We start from the raw sequence: 18,693 nt of genomic DNA, 5'->3' as shown, positions 1-18,693 counted from the left end.
CAGGATGAGAGGTCCATACACTAGTCCGCTGTAAATTATGCATGCATGTCATATGCGTCTAATGGACAGGCAAGCCGATGCAGCATGTCAGGGGCAGTGAAGGTCTATAGTCAGCTCTGTCAAAACAAGCCAGCTTGTTTATCTCATACTCTCAAAAGCACAACCAACTGGTCACAGCATTCCAGGTGAGTCTCAAGGAAAGTTTGGATGCAAGATGAGAGGAGCAAAACTTTCTGCCTCCAGTTGCAGAGCTGTCATGCTTGGTGCTGGTTTGCAATTATGGATTGGAGGGGAAAATCACAAACTGGGTCCCTCATTCCCACAGTTTACTAGGTGGATGAATGTTCTCAATTTGTATAGTATATTACAAACACCCATGATAGCAAGTTTTAATTCCATGGATCAGGGACAGGATACAGTATGTGTTGTTAGAGCCATTGTACAGCCATTGGGTTCGATGGCAGAGTCAATATCTTGGTCGCTGATGTAAAAATCCGGGGAAATCTAAGGAACGATTTACACCGTCTGTAATTCAATTAGCTGCAATTAACCAGTTCTCCTGGACCAGCAACAGCCCATTGCTTGTTTCAGAAAAATGTTTTAAATAATAGTCTCCACTTGGGGGCAGCTGACTGCTACATCTGAAAACCACACCATGGCAAGCACAACAGCACACTGAGCAGAAACTCGCCTGCATGATTTCCCCTTTAACCCCGTCAGTGTTATTTAATGACTTCTCTTATAAAAATATTGTTAACATTGTTGATGAACTCTTCTCATTTTTCTGTCAAGCGTCTGTGACTTCCCACTTCTGTTTCATGTGGTAATGAACAGAATATTTTGTGTGTCAAAGAAAATAAATAAAAAACACCACTATTTCACTAAGCAAAACATGTCATCGGGGGGAATAATTAGCTGAAGCAATTATCAACTAAAACAAACTGAATTAAAACATGTGAAATGTTACTCTGTATGTGGCTTATTCAGTTCAATTTGCACATGGCTTAACACAGTGAGTCCTTTCGCCTCTGATCAAATAAATGCAAATACTACATGGACAGTATATCTTCAATAACAGCTACATCCCTACATGTAAAGTAGCTGTGGCTTCAAAAACAGCAAATTGGTCCTCCATTGGAGCTAATTTGCAATTCAAAACTTACGCACAGGAATCACCAAAAGGCATTAAACACAGTACTGTTGTTGACTAAAAAAAAAAAATCAAGGCACTCCAGAAGTGTGTGATTTAAATGGATTGAAATCTTAAACAAACCGAGCGTGGCTATGAGTCACTGTGCAAAAAAAGAGGAAAAAAAGAAGTATGAATTAAACATCAAGGTGCAGGAATACGATGGGTCTTGTGTCACTCTTCCTCCAGTCAATTCCACTCAATCAGGAGAACTACTGTATATGCATCAGGTTAAGAACGGGCTTAATAGCTGGCTGTTTGTTCATCAAGTGCGTGGTGTTAAGGGTCAGTGTTGGCTAATTTAAATTTCACAGAGACAACCAGATCGTTTCTTTTTGTGTGGATAACAAAATGTGCAGGGATTTCAAAACCCTTACAGTAACTGACCCATGACAAACAAGGAAACATGTTATTATTGTTTTTTTTTCCATTTGTTGATACAATTACACTTACTTATGGGGTGTTTCCACTAGCACGACTCTACTCGCCTCAGCACAGCACCGTTATCTTGCTTTTCCATTAGCGATAGTACCTAGTACCTGGTACTTTTTTTTAGTACCCACTCAGGTGAGGTTCCAAGCGAGCGTCGTCAGACCACTGTGTACTGTGGTCAGAGTTCCGGCACAGGAAGAGGCACAAGACGAAAGACTTAACAATCCTGACAACGTGGGTTAATCTCCAACATTTAGCATGGAAATGTCTAAAATCTCATCATTTAACAGAGCAGTCTGGTGTTTTTAGTCACTAGTTTTATTTTCGTGCCGCGTATGAAACAAAGTCACGGTAGTTTCATGCAGCCGTGCTGTGATGACTCCACCCACAATATCGTAATGGAAAGACATCCAAACCGTGTAGAGTCGAGGCAAACTGAGCTGGGACCATGTAGTGGAAACACGGCACAACTTCAGTTAACACTGTGATATCATCTGAATAAATTGAAACTAATATTATTCTGTAATTGTACTGTATATTTTACGGTCTGTATTTTTTTCAGATCACTTAAAACGAGTAATACATAAAGTAACATTCAGTGTAACAGCAGAGTAAATAAAATATCTTACCTTTCACCACGAGGCTGCCAGCACTACTCGCTACTCCAAACTGGTTTCTGGCTACACACGTGTAGAGTCCAGCATCCATTTTAGTAACATTGGAAATCCGAAGGCTGCCATTGTCCAACACACTGACTCTGTGGGTTGTAAAAAGAGCATATATACATATATAAATAATATATTATATATGTGTATACATATTGTGCGTATAAAACTACATTAAGCCGGGTGACAATGCAACAGTACAGCAATACTTAGAAGCCGGCATGGTGGTCATATGTTCAAAGTGCATACTCAATCATACATTGTAAATGAAGAAGCCCAGAGTCCTGCAGCATTTTAACTTTAGTCAGGAGTTTATCTCAGTGAATTTTAATTGGCTTCCTGTGCTTTGGTGTGACAGAAGGCAAAGCTCTGTGTGAGGAGTTGCAGTTGCAAAATCACCATCGTGGAGTAAGGTATCATTTATTTTTAGATCACAAAGACATGGGAGATTTGAAATGACTGAATGTTATATAATTAATTTAGTTAATTTCAAGACAGTGAATTCAGGATGTCTTCATACAGTGGGGACACCTCATCCTAATTTATGCCAAAATCAGCACTTCAACATTGTCGCGGCACAACATAATTTGAGAGAAGGGCTAACCAGGCCAAGCACTTCAATAAAACAAAATTCTAATTACCGACAACAACTAATGAGATGATCCACCTATATCAAATCTTAAATCCGATCTGATCGCATACTATTCAGTGAGTTCACCCGCAGTGAAACATTACCTATCTAATCGTCTCATTTGATCTACAGGTAAATACGAACACAAGTCAACAACAAGGAACTGGTTGAATAAATTCCAAATGATATATTTCCAGTCTCTCTGTTCATGTAATAGAATTATATTTGACATTTAGTTTTTATGTGACGATAAAGCAACCATTAAATCCATCCAGTTTATCAAATTTTACTCATTAACTCTTATTTAACCCAAACTGTCACAATATAATTACATTTTTGCTTTCAAATTTAAATAAACATAAATGTGCCACTTTATTTATTCATTCATTCATGTCCACTCTAAATGTAATCCAGACAGGGTTACAATTCCTTCAAAAGTGGACTTGTTTGTATATTAACTTAAGCTCTGAAGGAAAAACACAAGGGCTCAAATTTCAAGGATGATAAACTTGAGGCTTTTCAATATTGAAAATGTTTTGTGGGAGATGAGTCCTTAAACGAATGCCGGTGTCAACAAGGCCTTGAAAAGAATGTCTACAGAAAACACACACAAAGAAACCTGCATAATGGCACCATTTTGTCTCATTTTGAGCCGAGTCAAGGATAACTAATAAAAGCAGAAAAACATCGAGATGGGAACCGTGTCTGGTAATACCCACACACCTGGGCCAAACCAAATACTTTATAAAAACTGAAATGAAAAACAAGGCCACAGGTGACTGAGGCACACAATAAAAAACATTCATGGTTTGATTAATTCTATTTACCATGATGCAAAAAAAGCATTCCTTTGCTTTAATGAAAAACTGGCCACATGTATAAAAAAATAAAACTATTATCTGGTATCACTAATTCTTACTTGGTATAACAAACTAGTTCTTAATTCTTTTTAAATACCCGCTATTCATGTTTGATGAATGTGCCTCTCTTTTTATAAAGGAACGACAGCCGATTCAGACAAAAATGCTTTTCATGTTCAATCCATTTCATCTCTGTAGTTAGTTATAGAAGGTTATCCATCATGTCCTTTAAAATACTGTTAATAAAGTTTTTGCCTCATTTTCCTTCCATTTTCAGTCTTATTAATATAATGAAAACTTTGTGATCATTTACATTACTTTAGAAATTAGAGAAGTCGTGCATTATTCTAATTTACTGTTATTTGTGGGAGAGTTTTGAGTTTTGTGGGGGCAGCTAAAAAGAAAACGTTGGCCATTGATTGACTTAAGTGAATAAATACTGAGTTTTTTTATTGGCCCCCACAAAACTCAAGTATCTTATATATTATATTATTATTATATTATATTATATCTTATATAGATTTCCATCGTCATGCTGTAGTCAAGAATATGTATTGCTGAAGTGTCGTTTGGCAGCACTTCAGCACTGAGCTCCCCAGAGAAGGCACACTTGAGTAAAGACATCCCAATAGGGATCAATAAAATATCGCACTGATAAAAAAATAGAATCCCTATAGCAAATAGGACAGTCATGGCTTGTTAAGCTAATAATCATTTTGTCCTGCTTTAAATATTAAATGTGTTATAAACTATTAAGATTCATACGCGCTGATTAAAATTCCATGATATGAAACACTTTAATTGTAGTGCTGTGTCTTACGTGCAGGGATTTGTGACTTGACATAATTTGATGAGCACAGAACAGAGAATGTGGGGACTATCTATCTGCAGTTAATTTCTTCAGTCAAAAAGGTCATGCCAATTTGATCAAATTATATTCCACACATTTTTGAAGCCGTCTTCCAACAAGGGCTTTATAGAACAATATCCTGACCACGTTGAAAATGAATTAGCTCCTTGATAAATGCTGCACCGTTGCAAATCCTCACTGGAAGCTCCCATCGTATCGCCTTTACTGCACATGATGGCATAACGTAAAGGAATGGGTTCAAGTTTCAAAGAAGAACTTGAGCACTCCTATCTAAAAGATCCCTTGCAGGCAGCCCGGACCTCCCAGTGTGTTCAAATACGGCCTGTATCGCCTCTAAACCTGGAAAAATGAAAATACATTAGCGATTTTCACAGGGTCCGTTTCCCTGTGGACCACGTTCTCCTAACTGAACTGAGGGCTTCCTTTGAAATGGACAATAACAAAGAGTTATGGATATGAGCTGTCACAGGAATAAGAGTCATTAAACTATGCAGTAGCCTATGTCAGGCTTTCTACTTACCAAAGTGTCAAAGGAGTAGTTCAGGATAAAGATGTAAGGAGCATTTTCTGCCCGAGATGCATTCACTTTGTTGTCTTTTCTTTCAAGTGTTGCCTAGGAGCAATTAAGCTATTGGGGAAATTTGTGGGGTACATAAAATCTTGAGCAGAGCGATATCGTAAAGCGGCACTTCACCTCAACCTTATTGAATGAGCTATATCCTCTGTTATCTAAAGGCCCGCTGTGTCTCCCTATGGTGTGAGAAAAACGAAGAGTCTGTAAATGAAAAACATAATTTAACCACTTAAGAAGGATTGTGTAATTAACTCAGTATATTATTGGGGAACATGCAGTCTTCTCATGCACTGCGTGATTAATTCACTTGCAATGCACATTGTTTTTTTCTGGGAAGAGCTTGCTGCTACATGGATTTGCATAACTTGATAAAGCAAATATCTTTTATCATAACAATATTCAACACAGTGGTTCAATCTAAAGGTAATACTGATGGGAGCTGTTTCCTATATCTGCTTTTACATTTGCTGGCAGTGGTCAGCGGTGAAATCAAATTAGGGTAAGCCCTTTATCGTTAACCTCATAGCTCCCTTTCTAACCCTCTTATGAAGCTATCTTGTTATACATGCCTGGGATATGAGCTGATGTAGGTATCACCAATGATTTCATTAACTAATCAGATCCCGCATTGTTCTTAGTTGATTTGCTCTCCCCTGCTCCAGATCCTTGAAAACATTATCCCTGGAAGATTAGAAGGAATTATGGGCATTTTAGTTGAGCTAGTGGGATGGATTAGTGTTGTGCCAGTGCTGTAATAGCATTGGTAGCAGCCCCATTTCAATATGTAGGGAAGCAAAATGCTAACAAGGCGGGGCCAGGGAAATGGGTTTGCAAGTGATGTTGCAATACGGTCGAAGCCTAACATCTTGTATGCAGCTCACCCACTTCAGGGCAAAGCTGTTACCTTAAATCTCAAATGTGATATCTTGCCTTTATGGGCAGGACTGATATTGCACATTGCAGTACGGATGCATTTTCCTTTCAATACTTAAGAGGATGATAAATCTGCAAGCTGGGTCCAACATTTAGCAAAACCTTTGCAACACATAATCTTGGTGCGGATTCTGCGGCTTCCCTCAAATAAAACATCTATCTCCTGCACCCAGGTCGTCTCAGCCTGGGTATTATGATCTGCATTGAGGAATCTGATTGCATTTTATTTAATCCAGCATACTGTCTGACCGAGGCACTGTGGGAGTACAACACATGTCACTGCATGTGCCGGCAGGTGTGCTTGTCCTCCTGCTTGCATGTTACCGGAGAAAATAAACATCCATTGAGATCAAAAAGTGGAAATGCCTCAGAGAGTAATTTGTGTAGATCACACTCCTGAAAATGTCAGTTATTCCCGCATCTTGTAAGTTTGTGAGACTGTAATGATACAAATATCACAAAATGGTGAGATTTCATAACAATTAGAGCTGCAACAAACAATAATTTTCAGAAAACCTTAAAAAATGTTGATCGGTGTTCATCAAACCTGGAAATGATGATGTTCTCAAATGTCTTGTTTTGTCCACAAACAAACAAAATAATTAACTATTACTTAATGATTTCTTTGTTATCCATAGCGAAGAAATTAAGAAAATATTCACATTTAAAAAGCTTAAACAATCAGAAATCATGTTTCAATCATTAATCGGTTATCAAAATAATCAATTATTAATTAATAATCGAGTAGTTGTTTCAGCTCTAATAAAAATGTATGTTTTTTTTCTGGAGGCACATTTCTATATGCAACCCATATAAAATTAGAATGACTACAATAACTACACATACATCTGCTACCTTTACCTGCGTTAGAAATGCTTTTTTCTTGTCCCATTACCATTTGATTTTGTTTTTCTTCTCCTCTCCAGCACACAGAGGTATTGCATTTAAGTATTGCATATAGCTAACCTGATTTCTAATAAAACAAGGTGTCCAGCTAGTTCCCCTGGTGTCAACACAACTATCCGGAAAGAATAAATGCTGTTCAGCAGCAGTCCTTTTGGGGATTTCATCTGCTTCTTCTGTGTCTCAGGGGTAGTCTGCATCATCCTCTGCCTTGCGCTCTAATGACCCTCCAGACCTTCCATACTGCTAATGAGCTGATGGATCAGTGCATCGATCCAAGTGCTACAGTCTAGGAACAACCAATTACCTTAAGTAAACAGAGACGAGCTCTGAGCACAGTCAAACCAGCAAAGCACAATGTCGTTCAGTGAAGACTTGTGCATAGAAAGGGAAGCGTGGTGGAATGCAGAACTTGTTATGCAGTTTCACACTATGGTTCTTCTCTTTGCAATTTGTCACCATGAATATCAAGTAGGGACATTTAAAATAACAGTCAATGAACCGCTGTCCTGCAGGTGCAGTAGACGGCCGACACAACGAACACAAACTGTACTTAATGCTCAACACGGTGTTACCTGTGGCTTTCTCTTAGCGCTTCCTTCCCTTTCCTCCAAGAAATCACACCCCGAGGAGACATCCTGGGCTTGCATTCGATTAGGATATCGCCACCTTGTCGGGCCAGAGTTTGGGCCTTCAAAGAGTTCTGGGAGAAGTCGGGAGCAATGGCTGAGAGGAAGAGTGGAAAGAGAGGAGTGTAAGTGCTGTGCATGAGACAAGAAAAAAAAAGAACAAAAGGTTTGCTTTACTGTGAAATGGAAAGGGAGAGAGGGGGGAGAGCAAGGGGGTTAATGCAGAATGACATTGGATGAGCATCCTAAAAACTCGCAGGTCACGACAACCATTAGGTGGGTCAGCTCTAACATCCTGCTTTCCTCACACATGTACAGTTTGTGTTTGCACACAGAGGTGGGCTCAAATGGACGCACAGATAAAGAAGAACAGGCATGGCACATCCTTTCTGAGGTGATATTTTACTTGAGAAAAAGTGTGTTTTCCAGTTCCATGAATTTTCCTTAGAAGGACATTATGCATTAACAAATAAGCCCTTGGGCTCTGAAGCAAAAACGAGGGAATGTAAAACGAGAGGGAGGCTTTGTTGCTGCTCCTTTAGGCCTTAATTACTAAGGCGCCGTCGTCTGGAGCTGCTTTGTATGCGCACCGACTCAGCGGAAAGCTCTTCAAAGTGAACACACAGCCTGGCGCCAGTGACGTGGCTGAGCACCTGCCAACACGTGCCGGTGCGCGTGCATATGTACCAATACACACCATAATAACACGTGTATTTATACACACATAGTACCTCCCAATTATTTCTTGACATTAAGTGTGAAATGCCAGCAATTCACTGAACAGCAGGGCAGATATTAAGGTGGTATTTGTAATGCAAAGAGGTTCCATGCCAGAAGCACAGGGTGCTGGTCACTGGCCAAGACCTTCAGCCGTCACTGCATTTACAAGACTAAGTAGCATTACTTGTTCAGGACAGACTGTACGCTATATTGACTCGCAATTAGGAAATGATGAGATAGGCTGGCAGGACTGGAACAGACTGGTTAGCATGCAAACTTTAGCAGAAACAAACCGGGAGAAAAACACCAGCCGATCACATTGAACAGTCCGAAATAATAAGTGGATCGTGATCAAACTGCCATCAGTCCCCCCCATGTACGTACATCTTCATGCACTAATTGCGCATGCGCAGATAATTTCTTGTTTGTTTTTTTTCCTGTCAATTGAACAAGTATCCAAAAAAGTTAGTGTCACCGAATAGTACCGACATTTACCGATGCTGCGCAGTGCTCATGAATTTGTGTTTGTTGGAGGCGTAGCTTCGGAGGGAAGTCTGAAGAAAGGGGGCCCTACACCTTTAACATATTATCATTATCAAGTTAAATTTGATTTGCTTTGCTATCAGGCTTGAAATTTCACAAAAAAAAAAAAGATTCTCTCTTCCTAGTACAAAGGAAATGCTTCCTCCAGTCCAGGTAGGGTGCATGTGAATTGTTTCCCTAAAGCTTTGAACATGAACATTTGAAGCACCTGTAGAAACTTGGCCAGAAAAAGAAGAGAAAGAGAAAAAAGACCCCCAACAGAGAGTGATAGAACATGAAACAAGAATGAACCTCAGACAGGCTTTTACCCAACAGTCGGAAACATTCTTTGAAAAAAATGAATGTGGCAACGAAAATGTGAGCACATCAACACTGATGTTATTCATTAATTGATGAATAGTGTACGTGACAATGAAAAAGTGAAACTTAATGATAGTTTCAAGGCAGTGATTAAATGGACACTTTCATCACTGTTGATACAGCCAGCTGGCATTAAACTACACTGACTATGCAGGGACGCCGCTGGGCAGAGCCTTCCTTTGCTTTTCAAACAGCCTCAGTTCATTATGGCATGGATTTCACAAGACTTTCCTTTGAGACTTTGAGAGGATTTCTGCACATTTGTGAGTTGCACATTAATGTTGCCAATCACCTGTTCATAATAAAGATGTTTATATGATATGATAATTGAGGAGCCCACTAAAGTTGAAACTAAAATTATGACTAAGCTGGGGTCATGAAGTGATATTGTCAGCAAGCGGCCACACTTGAACAAAGAAGACGGTTCAAAAGGGCTGATCACTTTAATGGCACAATTTAAAGTACTTGGATACAATCACATGTCAAAATATATTGAAAAATAATTTGGACCTATAATTGCCTGAGCCAATAAGCTTGCACCATGCTATGCCAAACATGTCAAAAAGGCCAGCCCATCATTGAGTGTCTTGTATAATGTGAGGTCTGGCTACAGTTTGTGTCACGGAGTGGGTGTAAAACTGTCTAAGGGATCAAGAGTGTAGGTTCTTTTTTATCAAGCTGGATGCCAATAGCAATATATGCAAAAAGGACATTGCTGACAAGACTGGCAACAAAATGAATTGGATGAAAATCTTGTTTGTGCACAAACAAAGTTGAGGAGCATAAAGTTGATCCGTGCCAAATCCCCTCTCATCCAATATTAACGACAATGCCACTAAGACTAAGGTTTTATCAGGTAATGTCCAGCAAACGGGCGCAGATTGGTGACTGCCGACAAAATCTGTTAGAGGAGCTCTTACAAGCATGAGCTACAAAACACTTCAAAAAAGATTGAAATATGTAATAACTAAGGACATGTTTGATTGGTATTACATTTTGAAGAATTATCTGTCAAAAATAACAATAATAATAATAATATTGCTCTCACTAAGCTGACTAGTCTGTGTCTCTAAGTATAAATGTCTCTTATGAACCATCTGAAAACGTCCTCCGTGTACTTAGAGAAACCAACCAAGTGTTTTGCATGTTCAGCCTTACCTATGACTCGTAGCTCAACGTTGGTGAAAATCCGGCCGTGCTTGTTCTCTGCCACACACTGGTACATGCCGATGTCGGCCAGATTCAAGCTACTGATTGTCAGCACTCCGTTATTCACCTGAACTCTGTCCTGCAAGAGACACACACGCACAAATACACATGTACTACATGACTTGAAGCGGAAGCTGGTCTGCAAACCTGACAACAAACACGAAAGTGAACAGTCGGCAGAAGGTGAGTGAGTGGTTGTCCCAACCCATGTTGTTCTCTCCGCGAATAGCTAGTGGTACTATTGCATGTTCAGTTGGTGCTGAACACTTGCTCATAATGTGATAAAGGTGCATTATTTTCAAATTACACATCATTTCAAATATTCGGCATCTTTTTATCTTTTTGTCTCTGTCCTCACAAAAACTTTTTTTTTATACATACTGTATACAATGTTTACAGTGGTGATATGCACAAGGAACAGCATTGGCTCTGTAAAGTAGGATTTAACCTAAGCTGTACCTGTACCAGCTGTACTAAACATAATAACATACTTATTTGTTGACTCTGTGGTCAACACTCTCAGTGATGTGTGATATATTTTGTTTTGAGACTGACCTTTTACTAAATCTACACCGAGGAGGGTAATTAGGGCTATTTATTGACATTTTAAGTATCACATTGCCAAGTGTGTTCATTCTGAAGAACGGCCTGATCCAATTCATGCTTTAGCCACACTTTTTTCTCTCCTTGGGGGGGCTGATAATTGAAACACTGCTAATTGTCTGTGGTCTTAATAGGCCCACGGCGAGTAGATGTAACCCCTCGCTGCTTAACATAGCACTGAGACATCATCAAACGGTGGCTGAGAGCAGACCACTGAGGAAATAGTTAAGAATAACCCACAACTCGCGGGGTATTTTTGTCCTCGACAAAGTATCATAGAGTGTTGGATGTCAGACAAATATGCTCAGTAAGCGATGGTATTTTGTTTAAAAATAAATGACATTTAAAATACCTACAAAGACGACAGCCAGTGCTAACAACTTCAGGTGTAGTTCTTATCTTTCCCCCCCGCCTCCCACTGCTCCTTCTAACCTTTACTAGTCCTGGCCCTGCTTTCTGCCCCCTTTTTATAGTTGTGTCAATTTAAGTGTGACAGCGCTCAATTGCCTTGATCTTTCCAACTGAGTGAAGCTGGACCTTTTAATGTCACCGACAAAGTAGTCCAGAGGGTCCTGCCGCCAGTCTGTCTGTCGTCTGGAATCATTACAGCACTGCCACTTGAAAAAGACAAGGACTGTCCCTGAACACCGGCGAGTGATACTGCTGCAGAGCTTCAAATAGGGCTCTTTCTGCTGAAGCCTTGACTCATAACAGACACAAAGCTGACCTGGTGCTCAAGCAAGGTAAGGATGGATGCAGTGGAAGACTAGCTCACGATTTTTCAAGGGGGAAAAGAATGAGACAGTGATACAGAGGGAGAGAAAGAAGAACAGAAAGAGAGGGAGGAGAAGTCAGAAAGAGCGATAGATAGGAGAGGGTGAGCCATGGCAACTGTGAATAGATAATAGATGGTCCTTTTAGGTTACATAGTGCAAGGGCCCAGGGGGATGAGAGATGAAAGAGATCTGTGTAAGTGCAGTGGTTGGTGCCACACTACTCTGTACCCAGTGCCCTGTTAAAAAACCCTCAGAGACTCGGCAGCGGCTCTATCACAATCTCTTTAGCACCAGAGACAAATGGCTGCATTCGTCTGCTTTATGGCCATCATTAATTATGCTTGACTCTTCTCTGATACCAGCACAGTGGAGGTTTTGAAAAGGCAAATCATGGACAGAGTAACTCCTCAGAAGTCAGGCCCCTAGTTTTAGAGGACAAAGGCAGACAGACCTCAAAAACACACTTACATATTTTATTAAAGGGAGAGCTGGCGGAGGATTGGAAAAATACAAGCAAGACTAGGTCCTTGTTTCACTGGGGTGACATTTTGAAGTGACAGCCCTCCTCTGTGCCATTTAATTCCCTTGGAGGTGGCCCAATATGAGGTAGAAAGAGAGATAGAGAGAGAGACAGAGAAAAGGGGGAGGGAGACCAGCCTTAAAAGAGAGCATAAGAAAGAGAAAGAGTGCACCACAGATGCTGAGATAAAGAGAGAGAGAGTGGGAGATGGGGACTGATCCATTCTAATGAGGAATAACAAATGGGCCCTATCGTCTCCCTCTCTCTCTCCCTCTCTCCCTCTCTCTACACTGCTGACCTTTGGGTTTGGAAATTGATTTACTGTTGCCGCAGTTGACGGTGGCATTTTGAAAATGGTAACACCCCCACCTCATTAATACAGCCACATGTACAGAGAATAAGTTACCTCGGACACCTGCCAGAGGATTTTCTTTCAATGTTATTTACACATTAGCGAGCGACTTGTGACAAAATCACACTGGTCTGACAACGTTTTGACAACACACAAAGTATTCATGAATGCATCACGACAAGAGCACTCGGTAGTCACCACTCTACACCACTACATGTCGCCATTACTGCGTCACCACAAGGCCACGCCCATCTTCATCCCTGCTTTTTCATTTTCATCTCAACTCCACACCTCTGACAGAATGTAATGGTATGTCTGTGATATTATCAGAAGGCCAAATTCTGATATGTCTCAACAGTGGTATAACCTTTGTCAAACTTTTTTTTTTTTTTTTACAAAACAATACGATCAGACTGGCCTTACTTATGAGCCTTGACTGGCAGTGTAATGTGATAAAAGGTTGGAAATACCTTGTGAGGCAAAGGTAAACAACTGAAGTCATGTGCCTGGCATCTACAGGACGTATCTAACACCTGGTGATGATCCTTGAAATCTGCTACCATGGCAACTTACTGTTCGTCAAGTGTGGAGAACCATCATTGGATATTTACCATCTTGTCACATGTTTCAAATACTGATTGAATTTCTGTTTGCTCCAAAAACAGAACTGTCAGGCAACTTCTTCTATCTGTGTCATAGCAGCTACCGCCTGTCATTGTTTCCCTAATGGCAGCAATGTTTTCAGCAAAAGCGAGTCTCTGTGTTCCAAGACGGGTCCTGGCACAGGGGGCGCGCGCACACACACACACACACACACACACACACAGACACACAGTACACTTCAAAACAAACTACCACTTTAAATTAGAGTCACAGAAAACTAAACCAACCCGTCCCCTACAAGGTAATTTCCAACAAACAACAACAGACCACTCATGGGCTCATTACCCAGACCAAACAACGGACACTATCACTAGATGTGTTTCACTGGAGTTCGACAGAAAGAGCCCTCACTCCATACGCACAATAACACAAAATAAGGCAACTTGCCTAAATGAGCAATGTAGTTCGGATGACGAGGCTTTTTTTCAACCTCCCCCAGAGAAAAGAGCGTTAATGACAAAATTGAGAGTAGCAGATACGAGAGAGTGAGTTCTAAATTGTTGAGTCCCAAGTTGATGACAGGCAGAAAATGGACTCACTTTGGCTTTCTTGCAAAACACTTATACAAACGCTCACCCGCCAACACACACATATTTACACACAATCACACACACGTGCACACACTCACTTTTGTTGCCAAATTTAGTCCCAAGCAAATGCAGCCTTTTTGGAGTGACATGCTCTTGCCAAGTTTGGGTTGAAACCATTTGAATCCAGTCCTTTCTGCATGTCATATCCTTTTTTTCTTGTCTGTCTGTCTGTCTGTCTGTCTGCCTGCCTACACATCTTTGTAAGATTAGGTGTTGAATAAAAGCTGGACTCTTCTTTTCAGTCTGATTTAATTAGAATAATCCTTTTACCTCCATGGGGTCCAGAGGCTCTCCGTTCTTCAGCCAGCGGTACGAAGGTTTGGGCTTGGCACTGGCTTTGCATTCCCACACCAGAGTGTCATCAATGGTCTTCTGAACATCCTGAGGCTTGTCAGTAAAGTGAGGCGCAGCTGAGAGGTCACAAACAACGTATTGAAAATTTAATGCAACACAAACGCTTGAGTAATACCAGTATGCAGCACTTTAACAATAAATCAATGAAGCGACTAGACAGGCAATTAGTTCATTTAAGAAGCATACGAGGGCAAAAATCATAAATCCACTTCCAATTAACCCAAAGTTAAACTCGCTACGTAACTGCCTGAAAGAGCCTGAAATGGGAAGGGATCAAAAACAAAGCTGTTTACTAAGAGGTTAAAGGTTAAAGGCCTGGTTATTAGATTTGCTACTGCATTGATTAAGTATATTGATGCAGTTATTTTACAGGGATCAGATTCAGTGACCATAATATATATATATATATATATATATATATATATATATATGTGTGTACTGTATACAATATTACAATGGATAGGTTGTAATTCTTTTCAACAGTGCAGTTAATAACAGAGGTTACATTTGCTTTTTGTCTTTTGCAACACCAGCAATCCATGGAAAATTCCTCTGTATTTATGATAGTGCTCCTGTTGTCATATAAATGACTAGCACCTTATCTCTGGCGACAGTGTGATACGATATATGGCCCTAGTGAAGCACCCACATAAATACAGGACGCCCTGCCAGGGTCAGGGGGAACAAGGTAGTTAGTCTATCTGCTGGCCAAGGTGCGCCACTTTGATATTGTAATAGTTTTAATAATACTACCCCATTTTCTCCATGATTGAAAGAGCCTTTTATCTTATTTCTCTCCATGCCGATGATAATACAGTCACAGCTGGAAATGTGTCTGCGGTAAAATCTGTGTCATGGACTTTTTAGTGAGGCAAACGGGGATTTAAAGCAAATGTTTTCCATACAAATGACAGTCTCTCCTCTCACTGGGTCTTATTGTAGTTGCAAGTATTATGAGTGGACCTGTTTAAATCAGTCACAGTGTGGTCTGTGGCCCCGCAGAATTGTTGGTTTGGGGGTAAAAGTTGGCTCATCGTATCCAGAACAGTTGGTGTTTCAAAACTGTGTGCCCATTACATGACACAAAAATGTCAGGCAATGTAAAGATGGTAACATTATGTTTAAAAAAAAAAGATGACTTATGTGTTATGTTCCGTACGTTTTGTACGCATGACCAGAATTCCAGTGTACCTGGTAGTACCTCATATTTCCTTACTTCATTACCATTACCTTGAAGAGAATACGTATTTGTATGGATGTAAAGAGTGCTGGAAACATTTTGGCCAATGTAAGTCAACTACACAACCAAATATACTGTATATAACATTAGTAAATTCCATTTTGAATTCTAGTAAAATAAATGTCAACATGATAGCATCGGCAATCAACAGCAAACATAAATTAAATACAATAAAAAAAAGAAAATCACATGACACACTGTTAGCGATGATGCACGCCATTTCTAGGAAAAGTCAAAGTAATTGTGTGTGTGAGCCTTATTCAGATACAGCCAGCTGCTTAACCATGATGTGATTTGATAATCCCCCAGAACTACAGAAGGACAATTAAGTGGAAAATCGAAAGAGAAGTCAACCCTTATTGTTCCTGCCGCCGCATCGGTTGGGTGTCGCAAACACCACATCCCTATATTGATTCTGCTATTCTGCTACAGAGTTGATGGATGTCCCACAAACGCCTGTCTATGGGAGTTTAAAACGAGATTACAGATTTTTATCACCTGGCGACAGGCCAGTCTGTGGGGCTTTGTGATAAGACAAGACTTAAATCTTACGAGGGGAGACATGACTTCCACACAGCTACAGTAGAGAAAAGGTATATAAGCCAAGCAGCGCGGTATGATACAAGTTCTTGAAACAGCTTGATCTTAATCACAAAATGACCCTAACATGATCATACCATTTCCCAAACATCAGACCTGTAGCTCATCAAGATCCACTCTCGTTTCTTGCACTATGAAAAGGTGCTTCTCTTTAAAGTGAGACATCTTTAATCTCCAGCCTACCTACAGCTACTGTGAGCATTTCATCTGCACCCACAGGTGCTGAAAAAAACTCTATTATCATATCAAAGACATGCTCCTTCACACAGGAAAGAAAAATCTGGATGTGATGATTCCAGTCAAGCACGTCCCTACTGGGCCTTGTGGGCAGATAGCATCAGTGCCTAAACTGCAAAATAATGGAGAGAGAAAGCATAAAAATCCTTCATCAAGGGCCATTAAAGCTTTCTCACAATATGGGCCATAAGTCCAGTGTTGGTGACGGAAAAATCACCTCTTTCTGGAAGGTGATATAAATCTGTGGGACACTGTCGGCCGCTGGCACAATACAAAAAGCTTGTCAGAAATGAACTACTGGTAATAGCGTAATTTACTACCGCGCTGCACACATTTGTCCACATGATGCAGTTATATATGAGTTCTAATAAAAGCTACAGATTGCATGACAACAAATAAAACCTTCTTTTTGTTAGAGTCACACCAAAGCTGGCCTTCGATTTTCAGTCAGGCTAAGTAGAAGTGAAACTTTACAGGCTATGAATCTGAAAGGACGGAGAATGTGGAGTTAACCCATAAACATACAAGTAGAGAAAATCAGTGAAAGCGAATTTTTCCAACTCACCATAGAAAGCTAGCTTTCCTTTAACGGAGTTTCTTCCTCTGCTGTTTTCAGCCACACATTCATATAACCCTGCATCCTCCTGCTGGAAGTAAGGGATTTCTAAAACTCCACTGGCTTTATTGATGTCCACTTTCCTGCCAAAAGAGGCTCCATCCACTCTTCTCCAGCTGATGGTTGGCACTGGGCTAGGGATAGAACAATAAAACACAGTCACAGGAAGGCCATGCAAAAACAAAAACAAAAAAAACACTCCTGATGACTGTCCAGGGATTTAGCTTAATTGAAGACACATGTGATAACACTATGACTAACCAAGGCATGGCTTAATTAATGTGAAACAGGAAGCGTTTCTTCTTTGAATATACAGAACAAGAAGGAATCATTATAACAAATGAAATCTCTACATAATACCATGCAACTTGGAATGGCACTGCAAATGTGTGAAGAGTATAATAGAACAGAGTGGGACATACTTTCCAAGTGCAAAACATTCCAGTTTGACAGTTGAGCTTTTAGCGACGGGGACAACTTCGGGGAACTGAACTTCGATCTTTGGCTCGTATTCACCCATCACACCTGAAAATACAGAGAAGCACATTCACAAAGAAAGAAATGAATAAAATGTAGCTAATTTTTGTATATTTTTTTATGAAAATGTACACATCAGACATTTACCGAGCTTTTGGTTTATCTACTTTTTTTTAACATGAAAAAAAAAAGATGACCAGTCAGCCAGAATAAAGTCAATAAAAAGAAAACAAAATACTTTATAATAATCTGATTTCCCTATTTAACCAAACTCCACTTCCACTGTGTTGGACAAAGTGAGCAGTAAATGCACAAGACCTGTTTTAGTCCAAGCACAACAGAAGAGACGCTAAACCACATATGTAATTTAGTAAGAAAAAAAGGTCATGAATAAGCAACACATAATTAATTTGAATCTGAGGAAAATGAATTATATATTGCTTATATTTGATTTTAGATAATCCTAATTTATTATACTTTTAAGGGTGATGTATTTAATTTCCCAAAGAATTAATGTATTATTGTTTTAGTTCAAGGGTTATTTATTTATTTTAAAGACCTTATTTATGTTTTATTTAAAATATTATTATTTAACATATGTTAATTTTAATTTTGCTGTTTTATATTATGTTGTCTATTTTGTACCATTTGTGCTCACTGCCTACTTTTTTACTCTTACTTGAGTAATTATTTTCATGAGTACTTTTACTTGAGTACATTTTTTGGCTACTCTACCCACCTCTGTTTTTCTGGCAGCAGATGAACACGCTGGCAAAATATTCATCTTGGCAGGTTATACCTAATTAAACTCATAGCACTTGCATTTTGAAACTAGGTCAGTCTCACAAATAAATCACATTTCCCTCTGTTACAATCAGCATAAGATGATGACTTTCATACCATCAACTCGTAGCACTAGAGGAGTCGGCGGTCCCTGCACGCTGCTCTTGGTGACCGTGTTGGTGACGACACACGTGTAGTTGCCCACATCAGAGGGTTCCACTTTGGCGATGTAGAGGTTGCCAGTCTTCTGGGACACAAATCGCCGTGTGTCCTGGACGATAAACGACGGGTACTCGTTGAAAATCCATGTGAAGGTAAGCTCTGTGAACGATATGAGACATCATGTATGTGAGACACAGAGAC

At 39.9% G+C, this 18,693-nt stretch overlaps 1 protein-coding gene across 2 annotated transcripts in view; it reads right to left on the bottom strand.

Annotated features, from left to right (window-relative positions):
- Positions 1-18,693, bottom strand: part of cntn3a.1 (contactin 3a, tandem duplicate 1) — a 69,836-nt gene that overhangs the window by 12,078 nt on the left and 39,065 nt on the right. For both annotated transcript variants that reach the window (XM_058642055.1, XM_058642056.1), the window contains 7 exons: positions 18,448-18,651; positions 17,493-17,595; positions 17,020-17,204; positions 14,294-14,433; positions 10,469-10,598; positions 7,634-7,784; positions 2,251-2,378 (listed from right to left, as the gene is read on the bottom strand). In XM_058642055.1, the coding sequence (XP_058498038.1) occupies positions 2,251-2,378; positions 7,634-7,784; positions 10,469-10,598; positions 14,294-14,433; positions 17,020-17,204; positions 17,493-17,595; positions 18,448-18,651 (1,041 nt within the window). The remainder of the gene's footprint in view (positions 1-2,250; positions 2,379-7,633; positions 7,785-10,468; positions 10,599-14,293; positions 14,434-17,019; positions 17,205-17,492; positions 17,596-18,447; positions 18,652-18,693) is intronic.

This window comes from Solea solea, chromosome 11 (genome assembly GCF_958295425.1).
Source record: "Solea solea chromosome 11, fSolSol10.1, whole genome shotgun sequence".
Lineage (NCBI taxonomy): Eukaryota > Metazoa > Chordata > Actinopteri > Pleuronectiformes > Soleidae > Solea > Solea solea.
Note: the sequence above shows the minus strand (reverse complement) of the source record. Positions and strands in the feature narration are given on the sequence as shown.